Source organism: Equus asinus, chromosome 27 (genome assembly GCF_041296235.1).
Source record: "Equus asinus isolate D_3611 breed Donkey chromosome 27, EquAss-T2T_v2, whole genome shotgun sequence".
NCBI lineage: Eukaryota > Metazoa > Chordata > Mammalia > Perissodactyla > Equidae > Equus > Equus asinus.
This window is the reverse complement of record NC_091816.1, coordinates 4,337,051-4,350,385: the sequence shown is the minus strand read 5'-3', so window position 1 is coordinate 4,350,385 and position 13,335 is coordinate 4,337,051. Positions and strand designations below refer to the sequence as shown.

At 42.2% G+C, this 13,335-nt stretch overlaps 1 protein-coding gene across 1 annotated transcript in view; it reads right to left on the bottom strand.

Moving 5' to 3' along the window:
* LOC106828897 (A disintegrin and metallopeptidase domain 3) overlaps window positions 1–11,697 on the bottom strand; it is a 123,968-nt gene extending 112,271 nt beyond the window's left edge. The window contains exon 1 of the mRNA XM_070499710.1: window positions 11,632–11,697. Within this exon, the coding sequence (XP_070355811.1) occupies window positions 11,632–11,697 (66 nt within the window). The remainder of the gene's footprint in view (window positions 1–11,631) is intronic.
* Window positions 11,698–13,335: the final 1,638 nt, after the last annotated feature.

Sequence of the window (13,335 nt, the reverse complement as noted above, 5' to 3'; positions counted from 1 at the left end):
AGGAAATATGAACAGACTTAGAACAAAGAGATGGAATCAGTAATCAAAAACTTCCCAGCAAAAGATAGAGAAAGACAAACTCTGTATGACTCCACTCATGGGTGGAAGTTAAATATATAGACAAAGAGAACTGATTGGTGGTTACCAAGGGAAAGGGGGGGTGGGAGGAGGGCACAAAGGGTGAAGTGGTGCGCCTACAACATGACTGACAATAATGTACAACTGAAATTTCACAAGGTTGTAAACTATCATAATCTTAATAAAAAGTTAAAAAAAAAAACTTTCCGTCAAAGAAAAGTCCAGGCCCAGAGAGCTTCACTGCAGAGCTCTACCAAACACTCAAAGAATTAATATCAAATCTTTACAAACTCTTCCAAAAAACAGAAGCCAAGAACACTTCCCAACTCATTCTAGAAGGCCAGTATTACACTGATACCAACACCGGACAAATACATTACAAAAATAAAGAAAATTATAGACCAATAACTCTTATGAATGTAGACGCAAAAACTCTCAACAAAATACTAGCTACCAAACCCAGCATCATCTTAAAAGGATTATACACCAAGACTGAGAAGTGTATAATTTATCCCAGAAATGGAAAGGTTGTTCAACTTGTGAAAATCTATGTAATACAACACTTTAATAGAAAGAAGGGAAAAAAACACTTGATCACTTCAATTATGCAAAGAAGGCATTCAACAAAATTTAACACACTTTCTTGATAAAAAAAAAAAACTCAGAAGACTAGGAAAAAGAGGAATTTCCTCAACATGACAAAGAACATTTATGAAAAATCCATAGTTAACATTTTACTCAGTGTTGAAATACTGGAAACTTCCCCTCCAAGGTCAGGAAAAGATAGGGATGCTCATTTTTGCCACTTGTATTCAAATTTCACTGGAAATTCTAGCCAGAGAAATTAGACAAGAAAAAAAAAAGCTATCTATATTGGAAAAGAAGTAAACTATATCTATTTGCAGATGACACAATTTTATATATAGAAAATCTTAAGGAACACACACACACACATACAAAGAAATGGCTAAGGATAAACATATAGATCCATATATAGATATATAGGAATAAAATTGAGAGTCCAGAAATAAACTGACACATCTATAGTCAACTGATTTTCAAACTAGTCAAGGGAAAGAAGGGTGCTTTTAACTGAATAACCACATGAAAAAACATGAAGTGGGACTCTTACCTCACACAGTATTAAAAGATTAACACAAAGGACCAGCCCAGTGGCATAGTGGTTAAGTTCCCACGCTCCACTTTGGTGGCCCAGGGTTCTCAGATTTGAATCCCTGGCATGGATCTAGCACCGCTGGTCAAGCCACTCTGTGGTGGCATCCTACATAAAATAGAGGGAGATTGGCACAGACCCTAGGTCAGCAACAATCTTCCTCGAACAAAAAGAGGAAGATTGGCAAGAGATGTTAGCTCAGGGCAAACCTTCCTCACCCACAAAAAAAACAGTAACACAAAGTGGATCAAATACCTGTATATAAGAGCTTTACATATTTTGATGTTATATCTCAAGTGCCTATATATTTGCTATTAGTATATGTTAGATAAATTCTTTATTATGAATTATAAATCTTTAATTCAAATGCTTTCTTTTCTTTTCAAAACTATTCCTGATTTTTATTAAATATTTCCATAAGACATATATTTCCATGTTTCTATTAATAAAATTTCTATATCCTTGCAGTGTTTCATTTCTAAGATACATATACTTAAGAGTTTTTTTGTTCACAGTCTGATATCTGTTTTTAAATGTGTATGGGTTGCTAAACTATTCGTGAAATATCACTGAAATTTTAAAATATAACAAACCTTTTCAATCATGCTTGTTTTTTTTCTTTTACTATAGTATATACTATTGCCTTCCCTAAAATTGGGAATATTGAATATATGGCTAATATTCTGAGTGTGAAAACCTTCAATAATCAGGATACATATGTGTATATATTTATGTAAAATATATTTATAAACAGAAAGATAAACAGGATATATATACGCATATGTGCATATATATATATATATGTATATAGAGAGAGAGAGACTCACACATGAATAAATTAGTTAATTAGTTTATTTATTCTACAAATAAGTTAACCTTGAAAAATTAATGGTCAGGATAAAAAAACATAAACTACTTGCCGTCATGTCAATTTAAAAACACAAAGTCCAAATTTCAAATTCAGCATTTATTTTAGTACTTCTGTCCATTTCAGCTCATTGTTATGGAAATAAGCAGAGAGAGAGAAACTTCATATGTATGATCAAGCAAGTAAAATTTGAACTCATGGCAATATATAATATGCATTTGAATTTATATTAAGATTTACCCTCTCAAGCAAATGAAGAACATAAAAATAATGTGTAGGGGACTGCTGTCATGTGGTTTCTTCATTATGAGGCAGATTATAAGGATCAGAAGGATTAAATTATCTTAGAACAACAGTCAAAGGTAACATTGCCAAAAGTAGTTAAATACATATTTTATGTCAGGTTGAAATGTTGTAGGTCCACAATGTCCACTAAAAGAGTTTACGTTTATTTATTTTCTAATCACTATCATTTTTCATATATAATATTAGTATATCTATATTCTTTAATATATAAATACAGTGAACATTTTCAATCATAATTAAAGTATTTGAGACTCACTTTAATAACTTGGATTCTTTGTTTCCAGGCTACTCTTGGGGCATATCCTCACTTTCATACTGTCTAAATATATTTTTAAAAATCATAAGGAATAAATATTTCTATTTAAAATAAATTAAATAGAAACATATTTTCTTAGGGATTCTTATGGACCACCAAAACCCTGCTATTATCCAAAAACATTGAAACCCTTCTCACTCGCTGACCAAGACCGTTAATGCACCTCTTTGCTTCCCCAAGGTATGCAAGCAATTGAAAATTATAAAAATCAAAATCAAGATGTTTTGAATTTATAATTTTCTCGGTTTTACAATTTTGTGATTTTTTTCTCTCCTAAATGTTTCTGTTGCAATCATGAAACTAACAATATTATTTGCAAAGACTTCTATTTCATTTTTTCCACAGTAAAAGTGTATTTAAGTAGTTTGGTTTAATATGTTTAATCATTTTCTGTACTACTCTACTCTGTATATTTCTGTACTTCATACATTTTCATGCTTATTTCATGAGAAACTAATTGAACTGTTATCTGTAACTGAGTCATAGCTATAACCATAGATTTTTAGTCATACGTACTATTTAAATTTTATTTTTATTCCTTCTCTGATTAATTGTGGGTGTAGCAGAAAGACTTAAGTTTCTCTGCCTTATTTTCTTTTAACTGCACAATAGGTTAAAATATCCTCTTGAATTTTCATGAAGCTTCAATAAAATTGTATATATAAATATTTTTTAAAGTATCTAGTTTTGTAAATGCAATAACATGTTATAATAGTAATAATGTGATTAGTCAAAGAAAATAGAAATATTTCAAAGGAGAAATAATTTCTACTTAAGTTCATCGTTAACAGAGTTCAAGTTGCTATAAACTTAAAAACATTAATCTTTTTTCTTTTATTACTCTGTTACTTTCCTTTATATTAATCACTGTTATATCAAGTAATAAACTTGCATATAAAGGCATTTTAAATCTGAGTTATTATTGTTAATTTTACCATAATACTATCTATCAAATAGTTTATATGTATAACTTAATAAATCTTATAATTAAAAATCTAAAACTGACTTCTCTATACTCAAAGCTTGAAGATTTGGCAGTTCTTCATTTTTTTCATAGGAGAGTAACTTTTCTAGGTACAATGATCAGAATACAGAAAATAATAAGATAACAGGAAATACAATTGGCCATTTCCCAATTTTTGAATGGAGAGCACTCTCACTGTAGCGATATCTAGGAAAGAATACAGTAGATATTAGAGAGCATTTAACAAGATCATTAATATTACTACATGTTATTTGATTATCAAAATAAATTTGCTTATATTTTGAACTATTTTACAAATATATAGTATGTATTTTATGTATGAAAAGGATCTAATCGGAGCATGAAAGCACACCCACCTTTGACGCAGGTATAAAACTATGTATAAAAAGTAAGATTTTCTCAGAGATTCTTTAAACCCCCTTCCTTGCACTGTTATAGAGAGGCTAACATTCCTCTTATGAGAATTGCAGTAGCCTGCTTCTTTGCAAATATTTGGTAGTAAGAGGCTTTTTAACTTTTGATATTTTATATTTAATTTGTATTTCCTTGATTACTAATGACATGAAGCACCATTTCATGTGCTTATTGGGTATTCCTTTTTCTTCCAGAATTTATAAATAGCTTCTACAAAGTAGTAACAAAAAGATAAACAGAATAAAAATTGGCAAGGATTTTGATATGTTCCTCACAAAAAAATATAAAGGGATATCCTATAAGTACGTGAAAAGGTGCTCAGTTTAGAGGCCTTGTCCATCTCTTGCTAGATTTATTCTTTAGTTATTTGATGCTTTCTAAAGCTAGTATAAATGATAAGGATTTTCAATCTTATTTATTTTGATTTATCCTATTTTGTTGCCATTATTTTTATAAGGAAATATAACTTTTTAAGTTTACCTTCTATACTGTGATCTTGCTAAATCTATTAGTTCTAGTAGTTGCTTGTAGTTTCCTTAGGATTTTCTATTTACACAACCACGCTACTAGCAAAAAAGGGCAATTTTATTTTTTTCCTTGTAATTTTTATCCTTCCTTCCGTCTATCCATCCATTTGTCCAACCATCCTTCTGCCCATTTGCCTGTTTTTCTTCTTTTCTTCTGTCCTCTCATTCCATCTCCCCAACTTTTCCTCCTTGTTTTCATTCTTGTTTTCTTCTCTCTGACCATCTGTCCACCCTTCCTTCTGAACTTTCACCTGTTTGTCCTTCCCTCCTCTGTCCTTCCATCCTTCTTTCCTCCCATCTCTCCAAAGTCTCTTCCTTGTCTTTATTCTTCTTCTTTTATCTTTGACCCTCCATTTGTCCATTCTTCTTCTGTCCATCGAGGTCTCCCCTCTATCTGTCCATTTGTCTGCTCATCCATCTGTCTGTCCTCTTTGTTCAGTCTCTCTCATTCACCCATTCTCACTCTCTTGGGTTCATTTCATTCACAGGCTTGATCATCCTTCTATTCACTCAGCCACTCCTTCCTTCACTCTCATTTATGGTACACCTGTGAATTGCTGTCCTAGGACAACCACTGCTGGAGCCCAGGTGAACATGGAGGGCTTCTCCCACTCTGTGGGGGTCTCTGTCCCTACCTGATGACAGCCCTTTCCACAGCTCCCAAGCCAGCCACCATGTTCCTTCCTAGTTCCTCATCACCTGTGCAACCAGAAGCCACCAGAAGTATCTCAGGGGCTCCTTTTCCTTCCCAAGAGAAGCTCTCCAGCCCCACAACTCCACCATCAGTTGTAACGCAGGAGCTGGGAAGCCAAGGTATGGAATTCTAGGTTTTGGGCAATCATACTGATCACAAAAATTATATCAACAATTCAATCTGATTCCAGTCCTAAGAATGACCCTAGTTTTGTGAAATTAACAGACAATTATAATACACTGTGGAATGTTTTAGGGAGAGGCACCTGGCATAATTTGGAGGGGAAGAATTTTCTGGAGAAAGTTTCACCTGAATGGAGTCTTTAAGAACGAGTAGGAGTGATCCAGGCAAACAGAGAATAAAGAGTTTTCCTGGCAGAGGGAATTCCTTGAACAAAGGCTCAGTGGCCAGAAACAGCATGGTATATGGGGAGAATTGAGAGAAATTTGGTTTGCATGAAGCACAAAGCTTAACCTGGAGTAGATGGATAAATGAAACAGAAAGGTCAGTAAAAGTCAGACTGAAAAGAGCCTTGAATGTCAGATCAAGAAGCTTGAGCCTAACACCGAAGGCCATAGGTAGCCATGGGCAGTACTAGAGCAGTTGTTCATTTGTTTACTCAAGATATGTTATGGAGGGCTTTCTACATAAATCCAGGCACTAGTCCCATCCTCTAGAGCTTACAGACAGTGTCAGAAGAATTTTAAAATTTTATTTATAATATATACATACAGCACTTGTGATATGCTATGTGTTCCAAGCATTTTTCAAACATTAACTCCTTTGATACTCTCCATGACCTTACAAAGTAGGTATGCTTGTCACTAATGCCAACTGACAGATGAAGAAACTGAGGCACCAACAAGGTAAGTAATATCCAATACAAATATCTAGTAGATTACAGAGCTGGAATTTGAACATAAGGTGTTAGCTCAATATTTTATGCTCCTAACTGTCATCTTTGCTCTCTAAAAGCTTCACAGCAATAAAAAGTGTGATCAACTTACCCATTTTTTGGTACATTCAATAGCCCCACTATTTTATCTGTGTCTGAAAAATATAACACCTGCTTAGGAACTATTGCACATACACACCCAAATTACTTCTAATTATATCCTCTGTCCCTGAAAATTGACACAAAGAACATTTCAAAATATTTCTTCCCCTCGATGGGAGGGCTCTGAGGAAATTCTGTTGTTTCTCTGAGAAGCCAAGGGTAGGCTGGGAGTTGGGTCTCAGGGGAAAAGTGACCTCAGAAATTACCACTGAATTACAAAATCGATGGGAGGTTCTCAGCAGCAACTGAATTCAGGATCTGGTGGAATTTCAACCTGAGCACTCATTTCCTGGCTGTGGATTTACGGGTTGGTAACACATTACAGGGAGGGAGGACAGCTCACTGTGTAGACCCATGAGAGAAGAAATGATGGTTTCCTTTCACAATAGACGTGTGGTGGGAAAAATTCAGCCTGGAAGAGACAGTTGTGTGCCTGGTGTAACCAGAAGGAGTTGCATCTGCTTCAGCCAAAGCAGACAGCCCTTCCTCATGGACTCACTTTACTTAAATAGGACCAAGAAGGAGGAAATAATTTAATGCTCTTCTGGATGTGAGATATGTGATGGTAGAGACTGTGGCTGGGAGGTTCTGAAAGGTGTCACTGAGGTGACATCTGCGGGGACACAAATGACAAGTGTAAGCCACCCCTGCCTTTGTCTGAGAATAGTGTGTCAGGGAGAAAGCACCAGGTGCAGAGACTCACAGGTAGAGGTGAATTTGACCAGAGATGGTTAGAAAGGCAGCCAGTGTGGCTGGAGGAAGCCTGAGAAGAGAGAGGAGGGGAGAGGAGAGTGTGATAGGGTCAGATCGGGGCACCTGGTAGACTGTGTTAGTTTCTGTTCCTCTCTGACAACATCACTCTAAAACCTTATACTTATAAAGTACAAATATCTAACATCTCACAGTTTCTGTGGGCCAGGCATCTGGGCACAGCTTAGCTGGGCGCCTCTGCCTCAGGGTCTCTAGGAAGCAGGAGCTGCAGTCTCTACTGGGAGGGTTTGCTGCCATGTTCACTCACCTGGGTGCTGTCAAGATTTATTTGGACTGAGAGTCTGAGTTCCCATCTGTCTGTTGCTTGGGAACTCCTCAGGACTCTCCCATGGAGCCTCTCCATGGGGAAACTGAAAACATGGGCATTTGCTCTTCTAGTTACAGAGATGTACTAGAGAGAGAGAGAGAGAGATTGAAACAGAGGGAGAGAGAAAGGGAGGGAACTCAAGAAAGTGAGCAAGAAGGAAGAGACAGAGTCTTTGTAATTAAAGCTTAGACTTGACATCCCATCACTTTGGCTGTATGCTGTTCTTCAGTAGCAAGTTACTCACCACTTATTGGTTACACAAGGATGTGCACACCAGGAGGCAGGGAACATTGGGAGCCGTTGTGGAGGCTGCCCACCACATAGGACAACAGGAGGCATTTGAGTCTGATCCTAAGTAAAACAGGAGACCATAGAAGGTTAAATGGCAGACAATATCTGAATGTCCACCAATTTCAACCCCTTAAAGGTGCAGACCTGAAAATGAGGGCAGAGGGGCAGCGACTTTCCCAAGATCACAGAACTGGAACCCAGGCCTGTTTTGAGTGGTGTTCTATGATATATCCCACCCCTTATAATTCTTCCATCTCTGAGTTTGTGCATCAGATACATGTGACACCAGCCCATGGGTGTTGTAGGTATTATCTCATATACACCTGACAGTGTCCCAAGGAAGCTGTGAAGTTTCTAGCATCAACCTCATTGTACAGTTGAGAGACTGGGGAGGTCCTGAGAGGCACAATGGCTTTTCCAGGCCACAGAACTGAGAAGAAAAAAGAGGTCTGGACTCAGTTGTCTCCTCAAAGCTGAGACCCTGGTTCCATTCCCAAGGAGCTGTGGGGAGGGCGGTGATGGATATTTGTGTACAGTTATAGAGATGACACGCGTAAGGAAGGTGAACAGTCAACGGCCCAGAGGGGACTTTGGGTGCGTCTGTTGGAGAAGTGACCTCACTCTGTTGGTGACAGACCCTAATGGAAGTTAACACTCTGGTCACCAGGCATACACACCCTAGACACAGCCTCCTATCCAGCTCACGTGACCAAAAACACTCAAAAGAGCAAGAGGTTATCATGCTGTATCCCAACTTCCTGAGGCTCTGGCTCCTGGAAAACCAAGAGTGAAACCCTCTTGAAGTCACCGTAGACATTGACTCAACCCTCACCTCCAACTCCTCTGGTCATTTGGCAGGAAGAGCCCTAAGGTAACACTGGGCTGCTAAGGACAGGCCATTCTAGGGCAGGCCACAACTTCAATCCCATCTTGGCAGCCTCCTACCCCTTGGCCTTCATTGTGTATTGAGGTGGGTGGAGTGAGGGAAGGTGAGGATGAGGGGGGATCTACCTTGTGCAGGAGCAAGTTCTTAGGTTGGAAGCCTGGTGTCTTTTTCATACACCAAGTCATGGCTGGCAGGATAGGAAGGTGAGTGCTGGGGACCAAGCCCCTCTACCCACGTGTTAATCCAAAGCCCTCGAGGTGTCATTTCTTTCCCTCCTTGGCTCGACATCTAGGCAGATGCCCCTCTCTGCCTGAACTGTGCCTTTCCCCCTGTGGCAAGATCTAGGCAGGCCCCTGATACCTCCTGGCCTAACTACCAGGCACTATCTTTTCAGAGCTCCACTTAGGAGATGATCAAGGAGCTGGTGGGTGAGTTCAACTATTCCACCTCTCTGGACACAGTGAGGTGCACTGGGCCACCGACAATGGCCAGGGCTGGTCTGAGGTGAAAGTGAGTACAGAGTGGTCTCTACAACTAGGACACTGAGATGACTGGAGTGGGCCCAGAATCCAGACTCAAATCCAGGGAGTCCCCGGGACCCTCCCAGGGCTTTCCCACTAGAGTGTCCCGCAGTCCCACTCCTAAAGGAAATGGGACCTCCACTCCTCCCCATCAGCTACATAGGAGGATAGAAAGTCACTCTTCGCATATTCCTAGAAATGTTAGAGAAAAAAATTCTGTTGTTTTCACTTCACACTAGGCCATGAGTATCTTTGAATTTTGACTTTTTCTGAATCTAGGATCTCCATAACGAGGGTGCCCAAACTCCTTTTAATGTTAAAGAAAGAAAAGTCTGTGTCTTTGCTTTGATGTCAGCAGGATTCTTATAGGGTGCATCTGCCCTGTACACTGTCTCCAAACTAGGGAGAGATGAGGTTGCTGCAGAACATTTCACCCAATGTCAGGGGCAGATGAATCCTCAGGCAGTTTAGAGGGAATCCCATGCAGCCCTAGCTTAGGGTGGTTCTCAGTTCTGACTCGCATGGCTGTGAGCAGCCTCTTGACATCACTAAGCTTCTGTTTTCTAATGTCTATAATGAGGATGTTTGTTGAGGATTCACTGGGATAGTGCTTTTAATACAGGGGGGTTTGTTGCTTCTTGGCTAACAAAGTGCCTGGAAATCACTAATTTTATCCTTCACCACCCAAACTCAAATTGTACTTTGAAAGCCCAGAACCTTCTTCAGTGTGGGAACTCCCATCCTTCCTCTTGCATATGTGCCTAAGCGGCTGGGAGTTCCTGGGTGAGCTCCAGACCTCGATCCTCCTGGTGGTTCATGGTGCTGCCACTGACTGTACGTCTCTCCTTGTCCCACCAAGCGTGAAGATTAGTCAGTCGTGTATCTAACTGAAGCCTGCAGGATGTGGTCCCTCCAGGCAGGCATGAGGAGGAAGCTGGCAGAGTCCATGGTACTAGCCTTCTAGGGGAGAAACATCTTCTGCACCACTATCTTCCTGTTCAACTACTCAGGCTTCAACACCGCCCAACAAGTCCTGGACCAGTTGTTCACTATGTAAGTGCCTGCCCACTCCACAGCACAGTGATGACTCTGCCCACGGCTAGCTATGTGTCTTGGGAATGTCACCACATCTCTCTGAGCCTCTGAAAAGTAGAGTAGTAGAAGACAAACTTCATAGGCTTCTTCTAGGGACTAATGGGATCAGCCATGGCAAGTTCTTATCTGGTGCCCAGCTCTGCAGAAAGGGTTACTGGACATGCTGTGGTTGTTCATGGTGATTATTTCTCTCTCCTCTATGAAAAGTAGACTGTCTCACCTATATAGGGATATGGCCTTTCTAAGTTTAGAAAAGCACATGGAAATCGTCCTGTCAAGGAGTTGGAGATTCCATCCAGCTGGTCCAGGTCCTTGTCTTTGTTGCAGCCAATTGGGGATCTCTGGGGGCAGCAGAAGGGCCCCAGGCCCACTCGAATATCTAGGATGGTTCTGGTTGGAGTTCATTCAAGAATGTATATTAAGCACCTACTATACGCAGGACTTTTTGAGATACTTAGCATAACTCAATGAATGAAGCAGACACAACACCTGGGGCTCAATTTTAGCCTGAGCCAGACAGTCACACTAGACATCAGTCACAGGTCCTGTCCACCATACATCACATGTGATGCCCTCATAGCCTCCTTTACATCTGGAGGCATCTTCCATATTCTGACTAGCATGAAAAATCACAGGACCAACTAAAGAAGTGAATGGTCTTTGGGTCCAGATGGAGAGCCCGGTATCTCCAAAGAATAGGGTAGGGGTAGAGTGTGGGGTTTATGGCTGGGATAGGCCCGGAAGAACCCTGGATCTCACTCATCTTTTGATGCCTAAGGGAGGGTATAGGTCTGGTGACTTCCACTCCAGGAAGACAGGAGTCAAAGAGGGCTCTAGATGGGGTCCCAGAACCCTTGGGAATCAGACATGAAGCTGAGCTGGGTTGTCTCCTAGGGACCCACCAACAGTCCCATCTCGATGTTCCTCCCCTTCCCACATCCACCCCTTCTGATCACCACCACTAGAGGCCCAGGACAGGAGGTATGTGAACAACCTGCTCACAAATATGCCTCAATTATTAGCAGTTGCCCGAGTGCATGGAGGGCTAGGGCGGGCTATTTCCAGGACCTTCAAAAGAAGATTGTCAGTGGGAGGAAGAGTCTCACACAGACTCTGTGTTAAACCTGCTGGATGACCAGCCCTGCCACTGCCAGGACAGCCACACAGGTGTCAGAGATGGGATGGGTCGTTCCGCTAGATGGGAAGGGCAGACATAGGGGCCCAGACCCAAACAAGGGTTCATCAGGAGGGCACTGTGGAAGGAATGGCCAAGCCTTTGACTCTGTTGCCTAAATGCCTCCCTCTAGTGCCATCTCTTCTATGGTGGGAACCTGGCTGAACCTGGTGCAGGATTTCTGGGAGCCCCTGCACTTTGCCTGTTTCAAGTCGAAGTTGGCCTAAGTGCATGTCATCTTGCCTGACTCAAACCTAGAGGGTGACTCCCACCTTCTCCAGGTCCAGCTGGAGCATCTAGAGCCCACTGAGGCAGAGCTGGAAGGTGAGGGGACTGCAGGCTGGGAAAACTTATCTGCGGTGAGGTTCATGGGCTGGAGTTCCCTTCAAGGCAGTGGAGTCTTTCTTGTCTTTGGAAAGTCACAGGGAAAGTTAGGTATGTTGGTGAGGTTTCCTCTTTATCCTACTGCAGCCCCAGCTCTACAGCTCCAGCCAGCTTCAGAGCCAGAACAAGGGCCAGCTCCTGGGCTGAGCCAGCTACAGCTCTAGTTCCACCACCTGTGCTAGATCTTTAGCCACCGTCACCTCCACTACCTCCTCCAGGGCCAGAGCAAGTGCCAACCTCAACTTCAACCTCAGTGCCAGCTCCTGAGCTGGAGCCAGATGGACCATCGGCTCTAGTACGACTTCTACCTCCAGTTGCAGAAATAACAACAGAGCCAGATCCAGCCCCAGATCCTTCCTGCCCCTGAGCTGTGACCACCAAGAACCTGCTGAGGGAGGAGAAGCCGAACCTCTTGGAGTTCCCTCCCCAACTGGTAGCAAAGTAGTTGACTTTGTTGGTGCACTGAACAGCAGGGCTCTCAGGCCAAGCGGGGCCATCCCTGTGCCATCAGCTGCCTCAGACCTGCCATTCCCTGATTCGGAATCCAACGATCTGGGTCCAAGACGCAGTTCTCCCACTTACCAACTCTGTGACCCGGGAAACTTGCTTAACCCCAAGCCTTCACCATCCCCACATGGACAGTAGAGGTGGGCACTAAGAGCACCTGCTGCACAGAGTGGCTCTGCAGATGAGTGAGGTAGAACAGAGAGGCAGTAGGGCAAGTCTGGCCTATGATGAGGGAGGAGAGCTCATTGACATGCTGCCAGGTTCTTCAGTCACTCACCCATCTGCCCCGGAGGCCTCAATAGCCTGAGCACTTATTAAGAATATGATCTGTACTTTACTACACAGGAGACAAACAAGCAAAGCCTCTGGTTGTAGCAGCTTCTGGGGAGTGTGCATCTGAATGGGGAGTTTGGATCCAAGGTGTAATCTCAATGGGTGGAAGATGTCCTTTGAGATGGGCAGGTGTGAGTAGTGCCCTGGTGTTTGGAGGAAGTGAGACTGGGCTGGAAGCAAATGCCACTTTCCTTCCCCACGGTATTGGGTCCTCGGTTATCCTGCTCAGGGCAACTCATTGGGCATAGACAAAACCCAGGGACTCCCACAAGCTTCAGGCCACATGCTCAGCTTCCTGAGCTCCAGCTAACCAGTGACTTCTGCCTGGGACTGTGGGGGACTGTGGATGCTGAGCTTGGCTGTGGCAGGGCCTGGTGACACTCTCCATCCTCCTCAGGAGCTGGTCAAGATGGTGGTACCGTGACAGTGCCTCGACTCCATCTGGTCCCAGCAGGACAACAGGGGCAATGAGCACATGGTGCCCACCCTCCATAACACTGTCACACACTTCCACAGTGTGGTCAACTGTATTGTCATCATCTGTCTGGGGACCTGAGAATGACGGTCCAGAACAGGGCTAGGGTGGTGGAACTCTGGATCCAGGTGGGCAAGGTCTGTCTTGGGGGGGACCAGTAGAGTCCCTCTTT